Genomic DNA, 19,718 nt, shown 5'->3' with positions numbered 1-19,718 from the left:
TCAACAATGATCAGGTTATAACTTTGGCTCAAAGCATCAAATGGCAACAATTAAGTTTAGTTGTGAACACGGTTCCTTTACAGATAATAGTAATAAGGAGTCTGCTACATCAATCCGACGGATTGTCTGGTGGCAGCTCCGCCATTTCCTTTATTTTTAAACCTTTTAATGAATAACTTTCAATGGACTTGAACGGATGTTAATGGCTGGTCGTCCTCGTCCCATTTGAGGCTCCACAGCATCCAGCTGTTCCAGGACGGAACAGGTTTACTATGGCAACCTCATTAATGTGTAAATCTGTGACGGCAGAGCATGCAGCCAAGCTCTCTGACTTGTTCTACTCGGCCACGGGCCTCAGACCCAGATATATTATCAGATTCTACCTGCTCAGCTAATTCTAACAGCGTTTGCACAGTTTGAGGGAGCGCCATGATCTGTGATGCATCCTCTAAAGACCCGGCAATTCAATCAGTTTCCGGCACATTTTCAATGTGATGCAATGCAGATGTGCACAGCGCCCCCTACCGAGCGAGATGAGTAGCTCAGTCAGCAGGGAGCTGAAGAAGAGCTGACGTCACTCTGCTGCGCCGCTCAGATTGTTTTTTCCTTTTTGAATCATGGGCAGTACTTTGCGGGCAGACCATGAAAACAAAAAGCAATAATGTGCAGTCTTTAAGAAGAAAATGCAAATGCAAATGGAAGGATTGATTACTAATTTTATTTATGAGTCAAATAATGCAGCCACATTCTTAAAATGAAAAAGCATTTCTGCAAATGCATTTTAATTTTCAGATTTGACATTTCAAATTGAATTTTGGTATCTATTTGCTGGGGCATATTTTGAAAATTAAACCTCAAATGTCTATTTCTTTTTTATTTTAGTGAAGTGAAAGATTGAGCACTCTTGAAGAAGAAAATTAAAATGCAAATAGGAAGATTGATTACTAATTTAATTTATGAGTCAAATAATGCAGCCACATTCTTAAAATGAAAAAGCATTTCTGCAGATGTATTTTAATTTGAATTATGGTCAAGATTCGCTTCCATACCTCTTGAGATGGACCAAACTCATCAATCCATCATACGCTCAGATCCGGAAGGACAGCTCGTCTTCTCCGAAGACATTTTTTAATCTGACAGCTCAGTTCATGGACAACATCTAAGCAGAATTTATTTACATCCGGTCACTCGAAAGTGAAACAATTATCCGCTGTTATCAGATCAAATAGCTTTATATTACGGCTGTTACTGCATTTTATTTTGAAGGTCTTACAGGAAGTGTGAGTCATTTGTAATATCTCTGGCTTTACCTTTTCTGTAGATACCATCTGTGGCCGCTAGAGGGCAGAAACGCCCTGCTCACAGTATAAAGACTGAATCTGTGGACTGCAGCTGGTTGCCTTCATCATATGAACAAAATGACTTTATAACAAACAGATTTCACTCCGTTTCAGACACAACGGGACAACAATGCTTTCAGTATATCTATCTATCTATCTATCTATCTATCTATCTATCTATCTATCTATCTATCTATCTATCTATCTATCTATCTATCTTTACTAAGAAATGTAAGCTGGGGTAAAACTCAAGCATTCATAATCTTAACTAAATATGACAGTGTTGTTAAAATATTAATATAACTGCTCTCTTTCATTATAAAACCTAATTTTATAAAGATTTCCCACATTTCAATGTTCATCCTGACTGAAGGTGTAGTTACAGCTTATCACCACAAGAGGGCAGCATAGAGACAGATGCAAAGAGGTTGAAGAGATATCACTTCCGGTTAGGACATACATAATAAAAGCCTCCAAAAAGTTGTTAAATTTTTTTTAATCCTTTATGTATGAATATAATAACGGACTTTTCTTCATAAATTCACTATTTTTCTTAATAAAATATTCCCAGTTCACATATTTGATGTTTTGTTTTTACTTGGAGTTATCATTTAGAAGACATGAATCTTGAATCTTTTCACTCCAGATCCGGAAGTACAGCTCGTCTTTTCCGAAGACATTTTTTTAAATCTGACAGCTCAGTTCATGGACAACATCTACGCAGTTACTGTTGGGTCTCAGAGAGAAATGTGGTGTTGAGGCGCACTCAGCCTCTCCAGCAGCAGAACATCCGTCTGTCCTGAAGGTGGCGCCACTGAACGGAAGAAACGGATAACAAGGAAAAGATTAAAAACAGGGGAAGTAGTTCAAACATGGCCGTGTTTCAGTAGAAGATGTGAATAAGGCCAGAAACAGAAGGATTGGTTACATTCATACAAGACACCAAAAGGCATCTGATTCTGGGAGAAATCCCACTTCCTGTCCTGAGCTGCCTCGGCCTTTTCCTCCTGCTCCTCAGGGTGAAGGCGCCCCATGAGAGGCGATCAAACAGGCTTTAAACAGAGACATTTGGGTGGCCCCAGCTTCTGTGCCCCCATTTAAAAAGGGCAAGTTGTCCCTGGAAAAACCACAGGGACGGGTGCTGCCCCCCCCCCCCCAGTCCTGGCTCCTCCTTCCCTGGAAAAACCACAGGGACGGGTGCTATTTGTTTGTGGACCTGCAGTTTCTCATTTTGTCCACCAGAGGGCAGCTTGCATCGTTTACTCGTGTAAACGTATAAATGTATATTTATAATTTATATGCATGTGAGATGATTTCCTGATGTGTGCATTTGGTGGTTCGGGTTGTTTTTGGGAAAATGTCTTTTTTTTCTGCTTTTACGTTGATTTTTGTGGCCGTTTTGGAGCAAGTGATTCCGTTTTATATGGTGAGATTTGAAAGGAACTCTTTCCTGCTCCTTCCTGTGTTGCATTGCTGGGAAAAAAGCCACTACGGTATAGTTTTATGGTATAAAACAAGGAAAATAAGGACATAAAACAGCAACAAAGTGTATTTTGGCTTATTCTGGCTTCAGAAAGCCCAGCCGACTCTGAGCTGAACAACCTGCCTCCTTTTATAAAAGCCATCAGCATCCCCAGGAGTTGAACCCCCCCCCACCTCTGCTTCCAGAAGCTGCTTCCATCCTTCTGTTCGGATGCTGAACTGCAGAGTTTATTCCTTTCAGAGCTTCATCTTCATCCTCATCTTCACAAACTAAAAGCTGCTCAGTAACAGTTTGAGCCATTAAACCAGAGACTTTCCACCTTAGTTTTTCACTCTTTAACACCAAGAAAGATGACTTCCTCCAGTTTTGGCCTCTCTACACTCACTCCCCACAGAGGTGGTGTCTTCCAGCAGGATGGGGGGGTTTCAGGTGGCAGAGCAGTGCTGATGTAGCAGCCTCCATCAGCTCCATACTCCATTAAATGTGGGCCCTGAACACAATAATCAGGCAGGGCCTGAAATACACCAAAGACCTGCAGTGAACCCAGGTGAAGCAGATCATTTCAGACACAGTGAAATCATATGTTTTATTAGTTAATTCAGAGGAGTTCTGTAAAAGTTTCCCTGTAATGATCACACTGGAGGAGCTACTTCGATCAGGAGGCTGGGGAACAATGAAAAACACAAAACGTGTCTCTGAGGGACAGCAGCACTGAGACATTCTCCCACTTCTTCTTCTTCTCCTTTGGCACGGAGCAGGAAGTGCCTCATTATCTCCTGCTGAGTGTGTTTGTCTCTAATAGACACATAAGTCTGGAAACTTCATCTCGTAGAGCGGCGTGGAACGAGGAGCCGACTGTCCAGATGGAGACGGAGGAGGACGAATGATCAGATCAAAGACCTGATCCAGTTTGGACTGAAGCAGCGAGGTCTGCAAAGAAAAAACAAATTCATCCATCAGCCTGAGACGAACTCCTGGTTTCAGACACTAAAATGTTCTCCTCAGTCCTCAGATAAAGATTATTTGCTCCATCTGCCCTGAGAACAACCGGCGATTCGTCCTTACCCTGGTGTCAGATGACTTATTAAAGGAGAACTCCGGTGTTTTTAAACCTTATTTCTGGCATGAAATACCTTCATCTTCCCAACCGAGAACAGTTTGGTGAAAGTCGGCGTCCTTCAGAAGATATTTAGATAACTGGAGATCCATATAACGGAGTGAACGGGGCTTAGAGGATGCAGCCTCTAAATAAGGCATTATCTGTCTTTATTTCACCAATACTTTAAGAAGAATGAATGAATGAACGTGTGCTATAGCTCTGTTAGCTCATAGCTCTGTTAGCTCATAGCTGCTGTTATGTGGCTACTTGCAGCTATAGGAGAGCTAACGGAGGGATTTCTACACAGGCACTCTACTGGGACCCCTTCATCCACACGCCCCCCTGCAGCACAGCTCATTCACTCCGGTAAGAACGTCCATCTTACTCAAAGTCGTCGTTCACGTTGTCAAAATCTGATAAATATCCTGCCATGTTGCACAAAACTATCAGCAGCAAACTCTGTGTGAAGTTAGCCGACTGTCACAGAGCACGGAGTGAATAAACTGTGCTGCAGGGGGGCGTGTGGATGAAGTGGTCCCAGTAGAGTGCCTGTGTAGAAATCCCTCCGTTAGCTCTCCTATAGCTGCAAGTAGCCACATAACAGCAGCTATGAGCTAACAGAGCTATAGCACACGTTCATTCATTCATTCTTCTTAAAGTATTGGTGAAATAAAGACAGATAATGCCTTATTTAGAGGCTGCATCCTCTAAGCCCCGTTCACTCCGTTATATGGATCTCCAGTTATCTAAATATCTTCCGAAGGACGCCGACTTTCACCAAACTGTTCTCGGTGAGCAGATGAACGTATTTCATGCCAGAAATAAGGTTTAAAAACACCGGAGTTCCCCTTTAAGACTTGATTGTCTCTATTATACAACGTTATACTCCATTAATCAGATCTATAAGTAAACTGGAGTGGGTCCGGACAGGTTTTCACTCGAGGTAAAGTTTTAGGAGCAACAGCAACCTGTAGGACTGGAACTATATGAGGTGTAAGTGGTTCCCTGCTGGCTGGTCAGAGTGCAGCAGCCGCCTCACCCTGCCGCCACACTGAGCTGCTATTTCCTCAAAAGGAGCCGTCTGAAACCTCTCCACCACCTCCATCCTCTTCCTCCTCTCCTCCTCCTCCACAACTCCTCGGTCCTCTGAAACCAGAGCAGAGTTCCTGATAAAGTCCGTTCAGTAAAAGCAATCAAACAGCGAACATCTGGAATTAGTTTCCTACCGATGGCGTTCTTCAGCGTCTCGAAGGTGATCTGCTCAGTCTGAGGTTTCTGCAGAACGAAGTGAGAAACGTGAGCAGATGGCCGGCTAACAGGCCGACGCAGTGACTGCCGACAGATACACACCTGTGGTGCGTCACAGCCGTACTGAAAGTCCACCTGCAGAGAGACAACATCTCCGATGCTCTTCCTCCTGGACAGACGATCTTCATCTGAAACACAACCGCAGTCTGAGCAGCCGGCTGGTGACGGTACCAGTATATCTGGGCCAATCGCCGGACTCTGTTCTTTCCATTTATGTGCTGTTAGGTCCGTGTGTTTCTAACGTTAAACATGAAGCCACTTCCTGCTGTTCTGCTTCACAGATGACTTCGAAAGCCTTGAATCTGAACTACAATCCCTTCTCTGAAAGAACAGCTGAAACATTCAAGTTCTTCTCATTTCTTGTGTTTTCTTTTACTTGTGATGCACAACGCCCCACTTAACTCAGTCTTCACTTAACTGGCATTCAGACGAGCTGCAGCATATGCAGTCAGAGTGAGTTTAACAGATGTTTAAGTCTTTATTTCTCTGTTTAAGAGTGTGTGTCTCTGTGTGTGTGTCTCAGTGTGTGTGTGTGTGTGTGTGTGTGTGTGTGTGTGTGTGTGTGTGTGTGTGTGTGTGTGTGTGTGTGTGTGTGTGTGTGTGTTCACCTGTTGGCTGAGGTGTGTAAGGTGTGTTGAGGCGGTCACAGTGTGTGTTGTAGTTGCTTCCTGTCAGGGCCTCGCAGATCTTTGAATGAGCGAACAGACAGACTTCATCCACCTTCAGCTCAGCCTTTGGCAGCCTGACACACACACAGAGTTAAAACAGAGAAAGTTAAGAAACACTAAAATCCGTTTCTAAAGCTAAGGTGGAGGTTTGTCTGAACTGAATTAAACTTGGGGGGGGGGGGGGGGGTCCTTGTACCAAACTCTGTTCATTCATTGAATGTTCTTTGATATATTTACACCATAATTTTCACTCTGTACATGTACAGCAGAAGGAACTCTGATTCCTGTCGGATTGGGAGCTTTGTGCTGTTTAAAGTCATTTAAAAAGGTTTTACTTCACTCCAAATCAGAGTTCTTCCACTTTTCATTCCAAAATATAACATTTTAAATAAGCAGCTCGTATTTTCTGTTGTAGTTATGTGCACCTGCTCCTTTCAACTCATGTTTATGTTTCTGCATTTAGCGACTTACAGATGAGGACATCACATCAGTGCTAACATCAGCGCTAACAATAAGCTCCATAGAAGGAACCCAGGAGTCCGACTCTGTCAGAGGGGACAGAGTAGAGATAGGGTGCAGGCATAGAAGGAAGTGCAGAAAGATAAAGTGCAGAGATAGAGGGGGGAGGGAAGTACAAGGTAAGTGCTGGGATAGGAGATGCTCTCTGAAGAGCTGGGTTTTCAGGAGCTTCTTGAAGATAGACAGGGACGCCCCTGTTCTGGTAGCGCTCGGTAGGTCATTCCACCATCGTGGGACGACACATGAACAGAGTTTGGATTGTCTTAGGCGTGGTGTAGGAGCTGCTAGACGACAATCCTGGGACCAACGGAGGGACCCAGTTGGGACAGAAGCCTTTGCAAGAGCATTCAAGTAGATGGAGCCGTTCCTTTAAGCTCTTTGTAGCTAACATCAGGGACTTGGATCTGATGCTAAGGGCAGCCAGAGGAGCTCAATGAACAGAGGGGGGACGTGTTCTTTTAGGCTGATCCAAGACCAGACGCACCGCCGTGTTCTGGACCATCTGCAGAGGTTTCACAGGCTGGAGACCAGTTAGGAAACCAGTTAGGAGACCAGTTAGGAAACCAGTTAGGAAACCAGTTAGGAAACCAGTTAGGAGAGCAGTTAGGAGAGCAGTTAGGAGACCAGTTAGGAAACCAGTTAGGAAACCAGTTAGGAAACCAGTTAGGAAACCAGTTAGGAGACCAGTTAGGAAACCAGTTAGGAGAGCAGTTAGGAGAACAGTTAGGAGACCAGTTAGGAAACCAGTTAGGAAACCAGTTAGGAGACCAGTTAGGAAACCAGTTAGGAGACCAGTTAGGAGACCAGTTAGGAGAGCAGTTAGGAAACCAGTTAGGAAACCAGTTAGGAGACCAGTTAGGAGAGCAGTTAGGAGACCAGTTAGGAAACCAGTTAGGAGACCAGTTAGGAGACCAGTTAGGAAACCAGTTAGGAAACCAGTTAGGAAACCAGTTAGGAGAACAGTTAGGAGACCAGTTAGGAAACCAGTTAGGAGACCAGTTAGGAGACCAGTTAGGAGAGCAGTTAGGAGAGCAGTTAGGAAACCAGTTAGGAAACCAGTTAGGAGACCAGTTAGGAGACCAGTTAGGAGAGCAGTTAGGAAACCAGTTAGGAGACCAGTTAGGAGACCAGTTAGGAGACCAGTTAGGAAACCAGTTAGGAGACCAGTTAGGAGACCAGTTAGGAGACCAGTTAGGAGACCAGTTAGGAAACCAGTTAGGAGACCAGTTAGGAGACCAGTTAGGAGACCACTTAGGAAACCAGTTAGGAGACCAGTTAGGAGACCAGTTAGGAAACCAGTTAGGAGACCAGTTAGGAGACCAGTTAGGAGACCAGTTAGGAAACCAGTTAGGAGACCAGTTAGGAGACCAGTTAGGAGACCAGTTAGGAAACCAGTTAGGAAACCAGTTAGGAAACCAGTTAGGAGAACAGTTAGGAGACCAGTTAGGAAACCAGTTAGGAGACCAGTTAGGAGACCAGTTAGGAGAGCAGTTAGGAAACCAGTTAGGAAACCAGTTAGGAGACCAGTTAGGAGACCAGTTAGGAGAGCAGTTAGGAAACCAGTTAGGAAACCAGTTAGGAAACCAGTTAGGAAACCAGTTAGGAGATCAGTTAGGAGACCAGTTTGGAAACCAGTTAGGAGACCAGTTAGGAGACCAGTTAGGAGACCAGTTAGGAAACCAGTTAGGAAACCAGTTAGGAGATCAGTTAGGAAACCAGTTAGGAAACCAGTTAGGAGATCAGTTAGGAAACCAGTTAGGAGACCAGTTAGGAGAGCAGTTAGGAGACCAGTTAGGAGACCAGTTAGGAGAGCGTTGCAGTAGTGAAGGTGGGAGATGACCATGGCCTGCACCAGGAGCTGGGGGGCATGTTGGGTCAGGTATGGTCTGATCTTTCTTATGTTTAGTAATGCAAAGCGGCACGAACGAGTAACCGAGGTAACGGGATCTTTGAAGGTTAGTTGGTCACCAATCATGACACCCAAGTTTCTAGCAACCTTTGATGGAGCCAGAGATTCAGTTTGGATGCAGATGCTGTGGTGTTTGGTTGGTTTGGCTGGAAGACCAGCAGCTCAGTTTTTGGTTAGTTAAGTTGGAGGTGATGGGCTTTCATCCCTGCTGATATGTCAGAGAGTCTGAGGTTCAGGCTGGGACCGTGAGGTCGTCAGGTGGGAATGACAGATAGAGCTGGGTATCATCAGCATAGCGTTGGTCATTAAATTAGTCGTGTTGCTGGCCTCAGCCGTGATGACTTTTTGGCACATGTTGCATCGCGCACTATTGGCATCAATCTAGGTGAAATGGAGCCATGCTTTTGACCTCGGTGGCATTGTTTCACCAGTTCGTAACCTGGGGATTAGTCAGAGTGTGTTTGCACACCTGGGTTTGTCACGCAGGGCGTCTTCGGGCAGCAGGTGTGGAGCCTCCCTCTGACGGCTTTCTATGACCTGCACAAACACAGCAAACCCGCTCAGTATGATGCACACACACCTGCTCACACACACCTGAACACACACACCTGCACACACACCTGCTCACACACACCTGAACACACACACCTGCTCACACACACCTGCTCACACACACCTGCACACACACCTGCTCACACACACCTGCTCACACACACCTGCTCACACACACCTGCACACACACCTGCTCACACACACCTGCTCACACACACCTGCTCACACACACCTGCTCACACACACCTGCTCACACACACCTGCACACACACCTGCTCACACACACCTGCTCACACACACCTGCTCACACACACCTGCACACACACCTGCTCACACACACCTGCTCACACACACCTGCTCACACACACCTGCTCACACACACCTGCTCACACACCTGCACACACACACCTGAACACACACACCTGCACACACACCTGCTCACACACACCTGCTCACACACACCTGCTCACACACACCTGCACACACACACCTGCACACACACACCTGCACACACACCTGCTCACACACACCTGCACACACACCTGCTCACACACACCTGCTCACACACCTGCTCACACACCTGCACACACACCTGCTCACACACACCTGCTCACACACACCTGCTCACACACACCTGCTCACACACCTGCTCACACACCTGCTCACACACACCTGCTCACACACACCTGCTCACACACACCTGCTCACACACCTGCACACACACCTGCACACACACACCTGCTCACACACCTGCTCACACACCTGCGCACACACACCTGCTCACACACCTGCTCACACACCTGCTCACACACCTGCTCACACACCAGCACACACACACCTGCACACCCACCTTCACGCTCACACACACCTGCTCACACACACCTGCTCACACACACCTGCTCACACACACCTTCACGCTCACACACACCTGCACACACACCTTCACGCTCACACACACCTTCACGCTCACACACACCTGCACACACACCTTCACGCTCACACACACCTGCACACACACCTTCACGCTCACACACACCTGCACACACACCTTCACGCTCACACACACCTTCACGCTCACACACACCTGCTCACACACCTGCTCACACACACCTGCACACACACACCTGCTCACACACACCTGCTCACACACCTTCACGCTCACACACACCTTCCCTGCTCACACACCTTCACGCTCACACACACCTTCACCTTCACGCTCACACACACCTGCTCACACACCTGCTCACACACACCTGCACACACACACCTGCTCACACACACCTGCTCACACACCTTCACGCTCACACACACCTTCCCTGCTCACACACCTTCACGCTCACACACACCTTCCCTGCTCACACACCTTCACGCTCACACACACCTGCTCACACACACCTTCACGCTCACACACACCTGCTCACACACCTTCACGCTCACACACACCTTCACTGCTCACACACACCTTCACGCTCACACACACCTGCTCACACACACCTTCACGCTCACACACACCTGCTCACCTGTGTGACGTGCTGGTGGAGCGCTGGAGGTGGGCCGAGCTGCGACAGCAGGGGGAGGAAGGCGGCGCAGACGGCGTGGACACCGCAGCGGTTGAACACTGACAGAGGCTCCTGGATGTTCAGCGCCACCTCCTGAACAGCCAATCACAGAGCAGTTAACGAGCAAGCAGGACGGGAAAGAGCGAAGTATCCTCTGTAGAGGAGCTTTGCCCACCTGCAGAGCCAGAACCAGTCGAATCAGATCCACCAGAACCTCCTCGTTGGCCAGCTCCACGCTCAGGACAGCCAGCAGGGTGAAGAGCGCCTGGTAGTGGCTGCGCCCACAGCTCTCCTCCTTACAGGCCAGGTAGACGTGTCTGTAGAGGCGCTGAGCGTGCTGCAAAAACCCAGCACACTTAATGTTTTCATGGTCTGTCTGATCACAGACTTCCTTTAAAGGCCAACAGGTGGCGCTGAGCGTGCTGCAAAAACCCAGCACACTTAATGTTTTCATGGTCTGTCTGATCACAGACTTCCTTTAAAGGCCAACAGGTGGCGCTGAGCGTGCTGCAAAAACCCAGCACACTTAATGTTTTCATGGTCTGTCTGATCACAGACTTCCTTTAAAGGCCAACAGGTGGCGCTCACCTTCCTCATGAACAAGTTGTCCTGTCGAGAGCACCTGTCCTCCTTCAGCTCCAACCCCGACACATCAAACGTCACACTGTGGACACACAAACAGCGGCAGCATTGATCCTGCCTGCCTTTACTGGACCATCTCAACAGTTTCTAACAAAAACTCAGTGTAGTAACGTGTTTCTGCCACTAGGTGGAGCCAGAGTCACCTGGCTGTGGCGAGCCTGGCGGCGTTGTGGCGCCGATCGATGAGCGAGATGAGGATGGACAGAACCAGCAGGCGGATCTCCGGATCCTCCATCAGGGTGAAGGACAGCAGAGGCTCCAGGAAGGAGGAGGGCAGCGCCGTCAGCAGGTTGCTGCTCTCATAGCGCTCCGACACCTGAGGAGGGCGAAGACACTTCATCAGCTCTCCTAAAAGGTGGATCTGTTAGGTTAGACTGATGCTCTTCACCCCCTTACAGGCGTTTATTACTTTATTTTTATTACTAAAACATTTTGTTCATGTTTTTCTTACCTTTTTAACTTATTTCCAGACATATTTACAATTATTAGATATGTTTTCTGAGATCATATATTTCTGTTGTATTACATAAAAATATCAGTTTATTCTGATCAAGTTCAGTTTAATTGATTTATTATACAAATATATTATATTTAAAATAATTTTTTTTTTTGTTATTTTGGTTTTATATTTCATGTATATTTGTAGAAGTCAGTTTAAATCATATTTTTTAATGTTTTACAGTATTTTGCAGTTTATTTTCATGTTAATTGAGTCACTTCCACTCCTTCCAACATTAACTTTCAAACCACATCTCCACCTACAACTCATGACTGAATTATTTACTGATAAACATAATTTTCAGCTGATTCCTCCTGACTCAGAGCTTATGAGCTTTCTTTGATCAGTTTGTTTGTCTGTTACCCAAAAACTTATGGACAGATTAAATAAAAACACATTATATAATAAAACACTTTCAAAGTGGCTGACTGTTAATGTCAATACATATTAAGATGTATTTATTAAGCCTTGGTTAAGGCTTAATAACCTGAAGGTTGGCAGTTTGATTCCCACTGCTCAAAGGCTGGTGAACCAACAGCTGGAGGGTGTCAGTCCAGCTCCTCACCGGACGCTGTGATTGGCTGCCCACCGCTCAAGTGTTTTCCTGCTAAAAAGTAGTTTGTTGCATAAAACTGTGTGTAAAGTTCAAATTAAAATCTTTTTAAGAGGCTGGGCTCCAGCTTTCCAGTGGATGCACCTGTCTTAATGAGCTGGATCATGACTTTTAGAGCTCTGGAGCTTCTCACCTGGAGGAGCGACTTCAGCAGCATCACCTGGATCATCCTGCTGCCTTCGAACCTGAAACAGCAGACATCAGGTTATTTAACTCGCCGGAACATTCGGAGCGCGTCGGGCGAGGTGTGAAAAGTACCCGGCGTTGGGCGAGCCCAGGGCGGGGTAGATGCCCGGGACGGGAATCTTCCCCATGATGAACAGCATGACCTCTGACCTCTGGTAGACAGGAAGCGTGTTGGCGAAGGCTCCTGCAGCGACACGGGGGACGACAGAGCAAATGAAGCGCCAATACTTTAACGGGCCCGCAATGCACGCCTCGGATCCTCACCGATGGTTTTGATCACGGTGTCCTGCAGCGTTTTCTCCTCACGCGAGTTGGTTTTCCGCTTCCCGGCGTTGTCGTGGTAACCGGTCAGCTGGTAGTCGACACTCTGCCGGAGCTGCCGCAGCAGCGTGTTGAACACTTCCAGCACGGCGGGACCTGCGGGACGCAGCGTTATCGCAGCGGCAGCTACGTGCACGGCGGAAATCAGGAGAAAGGAAAGCGTCTCACCCACAGAATCCGTGGCCTCTATCACAGCAGCTTCAGACAGAACCTCCACGATCCCGGCCCGGACTGACGCCGGACTCCTGCTGTTGGCGTCCAGGTGACCCAACAGCTGCTGGATGACCAGGTGGGAGTGCTGGGACTGAGCCGAGAACACAGGAACTGTGTGGGTTACTTTGTAAAGAGCCAGAACCGCATCGGACCCAGATTCAGCCCGGTTTGCTCTCAGCTGATCTAAAATATGTCCTGAGCATCTTCAGCAGACATGTCCTGAGCGTCTCAGAGCAGAAAACACTCAACCTTTAGCTTTTTAATCATTCATACAAGCACTGAAATTAGGCTTAAATGGGAAGTTTAATTAATCACAGTTCAGAAAAGCCTCAAACTAAAACATTTACAAAGACTTCAGTTCTCTTTTAGTGAAGTAGATTTAAAGGCTTATAGGGCAGCAATGTATGTCAGTTAGTTAGTCAGTTAGTTAGTCAGTTAGTTAGTCAGTTAGTTAGTCAGTCAGTTAGTTAGTCAGTTAGTTAGTCAGTTAGTCAGTTAGTCAGTTAGTCAGTTAGTTAGTTAGTTAGTTAGTCAGTTAGTTAGTCAGTCAGTTAGTTAGTCAGTTAGTTAGTCAGTTAGTCAGTTAGTCAGTTAGTCAGTTAGTTAGTTAGTTAGTCAAAAACCTTTTGAGAACCCAACTTTTCCATTTTCAGTAAATTTCATTTAAGTTTGTTCACTTTTTAGTAACTAATTAAATGTTCACTGTTGACCTTCTGTGTGAAGATCTCTGCCAGCTTTAATGTGCCGGTTTCACGCTCCATAACGACCAGCACCGGGCAGCACCGGGCCGGGCAGCACCAGCACCGGGCCGGGCTGAGTTTTTACTGACCTGAATAGAGTACATGATGATCTGAAAACAGCGCACGGCGAACCCTCGTCCTTCCCACAGACTGCGGCTGTCCAGGTGCCTGAAACACAGCAGGATTCAGAACGGCTGCAGCTGTACAACCCTGTGAAGCCCCCCCCCCCCCCAGCAGGTCACCTGCTGATCAGTCAGAACAAAGACAAAGACAGAACGCTATGATATGAGGATCTTACATGAGCACCGGTCTGATGGCGTTGTTGATGTGTCCATAAGCAGCTCGGCCGAGCAGCTCCCTGAAACACACCTCGGTGTGTTCTGCTGGAGAACTGCTGCACGTGCACATCAAAACACGTGCACATTAAAACACATTAAAACACATTAAAACACGTTAAAACATATTAAAACACGTTAAAACATATTAAAACATATTAAAACACGTTAAAACACACACAAACATATTAAAACACACACATTAAAACACGTTAAAACACGTTAAAACACATTAAAACATATTAAAACACGTTAAAACACGTTAAAACACATTAAAACACGTTAAAACACATTAAAACATGTTAAAACACATTAAAACACATTAAAACACGTTAAAACACATTAAAACATATTAAAACACGTTAAAACACACACAAACATATTAAAACACACACATTAAAACACGTTAAAACACGTTAAAACACATTAAAACATATTAAAACACGTTAAAACACGTTAAAACACATTAAAACACGTTAAAACACATTAAAACATATTAAAACACGTTAAAACACACACAAACATATTAAAACACGTTAAAACACACACAAACATATTAAAACACACACATTAAAACACAAATCACTGCTCTTCTGCAGCTTATCGATGGTAAACATTCATGCTTTTTGCTTAATTCAGCATATTATTCTGCATATTAGCTCAGCTTTAGCTCCTCGCAGGATGGCCGTGTGTCGGGCTGTAAATATACTAATATATGTAAAATACTCATCCCAGAATGCTCTGTAACCCGCTGTTTACCTGCTGCTGTGTGCGTGCAGCTGGAGGTTGACCAGCAGGGCGGGGACAATCTGCTCCATGTGACGAGGCTCCCAGATGTTCACCTGCAGCTCGTCATCCACAGTCTTCCTCACCACGCCCTGCAGGCCGCGGATCCCCGACACCCGGATCCTAAACACACAACATTCTTTAAGGATATGCACAGATATTTTATATTTACATGTTTAAACTGAGCCAAAGCTGCCACTGAAAGAAACAGAATATAAAACACTGATGAATAAACCTCACAAACAGCTGCTGAGGATCATCATCGACCGGGCCGGGCAGCACCGGGCCGGGCAGCACCGGGCCGGGCCGCACCGGGCCGGGCCTACGGCTGACAACTAATGACTGTCATCAAGTTCCAAATAATCAGATCACGCCAGCAGCAAACTTTGGACAGTTTAGCAGCAGATTCAACGGAGGAAGCTCTCCAAGTACGCAGGGCTGGTCAGCCGCTGTCAGCCGATGGAGAGCGAGGTGCCTCCCTGTGGGGCTCCGGTGCAGAGGAGCCTTGAGTTTAGGCATAAAGGGAGAGCGTAAGAGGAGAGCAACACCACCGAAGCGGCAGAGAGAGCCTCCTGATGGCTGTGGCTCGAGAGAGGAGCAGCGATAGTGAGTCAGTTAGTCATCCGGACACAAGCTGAGGTCCGGTCGGCCCCGGCTGGCTCACCTGAATGTTTGATGCTGAAAGACCCGAGAGATTCCAGGTGCTCAGATATTCAGCCTAAAATCAGATTCTTCTGCTGTCTTTAGATAACGAGGCTTGTTCAGTATTGATGAGAAGTTAATTGATCTCGTTTTCTCCAGATCACGACATCTAGAGAAAGCGAGCTTTGATCATGACGAGCTTGAAAATGAGAGCTTCCTGGGGTTGGAGAGAATCTGACGTCCAGTCCAGGCATGCAGGTGTGATTCTGACAGAATTAGTCTCCTAATCCTCATCAATAACTCCTACCCTGTGTGTAAAGTTTCATTTTATTCCACCCAGCTGGAAAAACAAACTTTGGATTCTCGTACAGTCTGACATGAAGCTGCAGCTGCTCTGGAATATCAGTTAAATATCAGTTAAATATCAGTTAAATGTCAGTTAAATATCAGTTAAATATCAGTTAAATGTCAGTTAAATATCAGTTAAATGTCAGTTAAATATCAGTTAAATGTCAGTTAAATATCAGTTAAATGTCAGTTAAATGTCAGTTAAATGTCAGTTAAATGTCAGTTAAATGTCAGTTAAATGTCAGTTAAATGTCAGTTAAATATCAGTTAAATGTCAGTTAAATGTCAGTTAAATGTCAGTTAAATATCAGTTAAATATCAGTTAAATGTCAGTTAAATATCAGTTAAATGTCAGTTAAATATCAGTTAAATGTCAGTTAAATATCAGTTAAATGTCAGTTAAATGTCAGTTAAATGTCAGTTAAATGTCAGTTAAATGTCAGTTAAATGTCAGTTAAATATCAGTTAAATGTTGGTGATGAAGCAAAGAGAGACAGAACTGACTTGATTTGGGTGTCAGGGTCTTCATTGTCAGAGTGACACATCTCACTGAAGCGAGACACGAAGAAGTCGTAGCTGCGGTGGTAGGAAGGCGTGTCCTCCTCGATGTTCGCAAACTTCACAAACTACCGAAGACAGAATATAAACTAATATAAAATAATGCTGCTATGCAAACTCAGGCCACAGAAAACCTCCCAACAAACAAAGCACAACAGATCAAAAGCCTTTTAGTGTGACATCATTTATCTAAACCAGCAGCACCACAGACACCAGAAACATGCATCAGATTTCATAGAAACAGCTGAAGCCACAGCATCTGTCCCACATTAAATGCAAACTAATCCCAGAATACAGTGATCCATAAAGAGTTCAGACTCATGTCAATAAATGACCAAATTACTGACAGAAACAGGAAGAAGGCACATAATCTGTGGGGGAAATAAGAGCAGAACATTTCAAACTCATTGATAATCCCTGTGAGTGTGCGTGTGCACGTGCACATTTACTGTAGTTCTTACAGAGGGGGGCGTATACCATGCTTTACAGATTATATGACGACACGAGCACGATCTCTGACTGAGTCTGAGTGACAGAGAATCAGACAGATTTCATCCTTTTGTAAAACACTTTCAGAAGAGTTTTTACAGTTCTTGTAATTATACTTAGAAGTTTACGGGATAATCACTTATGATACAAATAAGATGTGGCGTACAATTCAAATGAATCCAAAACATATAAAAGGCTAAATAAGGATGCTACATTATTTTGATCTATTTATTCCTTAAAAATGATTTAAGCTCTTAAAACATCTCCTGAAGACGTTCTTAGACCACGTCTGGACTGGTCAGAGCAGAAATATGACAGCATATGTCAGTCAAAGTGTATATAAACCTGAATGTATGAAGACAAAGAAGTGATCACTGTTTAAATGTGTTATATTCAGAGGTCTGCGGCGGCTTTGATGAAAACGGCCCCTGGAACGGGCTGAAAAGTCGGAGCAAAACTGGCCTTAAGACTCACGGAGGAAGGTAAGAGCAGAGGGCGTTACGTACGGAGTTGGTGGCGAGGATGTGGAGGTGTGGCTTGTCGGCCTCCAGCAGCAAACGCAGAGTACTGAGGAAACTCTCCACCAGCAGGTTGATGCTCTGACAGTGGCAGGCCAGCAGCAGCTGCTCCAGCGCCTCCATCGCTATGCGCACGTACCTGAGAAACAACCGCAGTGTTTCCACGCTTTTTTCTTTTCACACACCGAACGACATCAGAGTCAGCGGCAGCCTACTGACCCGTAACGGTGGCGGTTCAGCTCTCTGGTCAGACGCTCTGAAAGGTACGCAGCGATGCGGTCCAGCTTCTCTGGAGCCGACAGAGCGAAGAAGGTCAGCTTTTCCATGTTGGCTTTCACCAGCCCGTCCTGACGCACACAAACAGGACCGTTACCGTTACTTTAAGTGTTGTATTTGGTGCCTGCCTGGAAATACAAAGGCTTCATAACAAGATTAAATAGTCCCGTGTTTACCTCGGGGTCCTCTGGGAAAATGTTGTCGACCAGACGCTTGTAGCGAGGACGCAACGCCCAGCAGCAGCCGCACAGACCTGCAGACATAAGGACATCATCCCAGTCTTTCACTGCATTTAGTCACAATCTGGCTGAGAAATCACACGTTTGAGAAAGTTAGAGCAAAACTGCTCTAATATAACATCATTTTTTATGATAAAAGTAAAAAAGTTTGACTTTGTAAACTATAGATATGCTTAATTTAGTAATTTTGCACAAAAAGAGGTTTATAGGAATAAATATCACCGAACATGTTTCACAGGAACAAACAAAACTCGTGTAAACAGAGAGAAGTAATGAGAAACTCTCTTTATGAAAGGAGAAAGCATTTCCTCAGTCTATATTCAAAATGTATAAGAGAAGGTGAGTGAAGTGCATTTTCAATACAACTGTTTGATAGTTTTATATAACAGAGTATATCTAAGAGTATATCTAAGAGTATATAACAGAGTATATATAATAGAGTATATATAACAGAGTATATATAACAGAGTATATATAACAGAGTATATATATCTAAGAGTATATATCTAAGAGTATATCTAAGAGTATATATAATAGAGTATATATAACAGAGTAAATATAACAGAGTAAATATAACAGAGTATCTATAATAGAGTAAATATAATAGAGTATCTATAATAGAGTATATCTAAGAGTATATATAACAAAGTATATCTAACAGAGTATATATAACAGAGTAAATATAACAGAGTATATATAATAGAGTAAATATAACAGAGTATCTATAACAGAGTATATCTAAGAGTATATCTAAGAGTATATAACAGAGCATATATAACAGAGTAAATATAACAGAGTATATATAACAGAGTATATATAACAGAGTAAATATAACAGAGTATATATATCTAAGAGTATATATCTAAGAGTATATCTAAGAGTATATATAATAGAGTATATATAACAGAGTATATATAACAGATTAAATATAACACAGTATATATAACAGAGTAAATATAACAGATTATCTATAACAGAGTAAATATAACAGAGTATATATAACAGAGTAAATATAACAGAGTATATATAGCAGTATATGAGCAGCGGTAAACTAGAGGAAGATGAGTCTGAATAGGGTTTAATGAAGAGCCAGTAAGTGAACTTTTCCACCTGAAGGGGGCAGCAGAGGGTCTGTGGATTCATTTTTTAATCTGTGTTGAGTCATGTTGGTTTGGTGGGATTAAACGGGACGCACGACTGGTCAAATGTCCACTCAATAAAAAACAAACACACACACACACAGACTGGTATCAGACTGGTACACTATTTTTGTGGGGACAATGAGATAATGTAATGTAAAGTTTACCCTCACTTCAGTCATGCCCTAAACAGGAATCTAAATAAAATCCAAACCTTTAAATTGAGGATCAACCAAACCGTTGTTTCTTTCTAAAACTGTCCCCCAAACCGATGGCCCTCACAATGATAGATGAACAAGTATCGACTCACAGCAACAATGCAGCAGCAGTAATACTTCATCTTCAGAGTTAATCCTTCAGCAGCTCGTTGCATAATGTCTGCATATCTTTTTTAGTTTAGCAGAGCTTAAAGAGTCCACAGCGAGGATTTCTGATTGAATCGCCACAACCCGATCAAACGCTGTGTTTGGAGAAGCAGATCTGAGCCTGCAGAACACTGTTTGAATCCCTTTTAAACTCAACACTGATGCTGCTGTTTGTGTTTTGTTTCATATCTTTATCTTAATTCGTTTAATTTATGTGGAACATTTACTCCAATTTGAATAATTTCCTCTCAGGTTGATGGATCTTGTTCTCATTGTGTACTCTACTGTTTTTATCTGTAAAGCCATTTACATTTTTATTATTCTACAGTGCATTTTTAAAAGAAGTCTGACACTTTAAACTGTTAAAGTTTA

The 19,718-nt window shown here is 44.4% G+C and overlaps 1 protein-coding gene across 1 annotated transcript in view; it reads right to left on the bottom strand.

Moving 5' to 3' along the window:
• Positions 1–3,425: 3,425 nt before the first annotated feature.
• LOC140294025 (protein EFR3 homolog B-like) overlaps positions 3,426–19,718 on the bottom strand; it is a 28,188-nt gene continuing 11,895 nt past the window's right edge. Inside the window, exons 2-22 of the mRNA XM_072379570.1 lie at positions 17,780–17,856; positions 17,547–17,674; positions 17,316–17,466; positions 16,267–16,388; positions 14,746–14,895; positions 13,950–14,045; positions 13,741–13,819; positions 12,867–13,002; positions 12,642–12,794; positions 12,450–12,561; positions 12,325–12,376; positions 11,223–11,395; positions 11,026–11,101; positions 10,613–10,774; positions 10,399–10,530; positions 8,796–8,863; positions 5,839–5,972; positions 5,273–5,358; positions 5,149–5,197; positions 4,962–5,068; positions 3,426–3,753 (exon numbers count right to left, since the gene is read on the bottom strand). Of these exons, the coding sequence (XP_072235671.1) occupies positions 3,619–3,753; positions 4,962–5,068; positions 5,149–5,197; positions 5,273–5,358; positions 5,839–5,972; positions 8,796–8,863; positions 10,399–10,530; positions 10,613–10,774; positions 11,026–11,101; positions 11,223–11,395; positions 12,325–12,376; positions 12,450–12,561; positions 12,642–12,794; positions 12,867–13,002; positions 13,741–13,819; positions 13,950–14,045; positions 14,746–14,895; positions 16,267–16,388; positions 17,316–17,466; positions 17,547–17,674; positions 17,780–17,856 (2,378 nt within the window). The 3' untranslated portion in view covers positions 3,426–3,618. The remainder of the gene's footprint in view (positions 3,754–4,961; positions 5,069–5,148; positions 5,198–5,272; positions 5,359–5,838; positions 5,973–8,795; positions 8,864–10,398; positions 10,531–10,612; positions 10,775–11,025; positions 11,102–11,222; positions 11,396–12,324; positions 12,377–12,449; positions 12,562–12,641; positions 12,795–12,866; positions 13,003–13,740; positions 13,820–13,949; positions 14,046–14,745; positions 14,896–16,266; positions 16,389–17,315; positions 17,467–17,546; positions 17,675–17,779; positions 17,857–19,718) is intronic.

Source organism: Leuresthes tenuis, unplaced genomic scaffold, assembly GCF_036924035.1.
Source record: "Leuresthes tenuis unplaced genomic scaffold, fLeuTen1.0.hap1 SCAF_1, whole genome shotgun sequence".
Lineage (NCBI taxonomy): Eukaryota > Metazoa > Chordata > Actinopteri > Atheriniformes > Atherinopsidae > Leuresthes > Leuresthes tenuis.
Note: the sequence above shows the minus strand (reverse complement) of the source record. Positions and strands in the feature narration are given on the sequence as shown.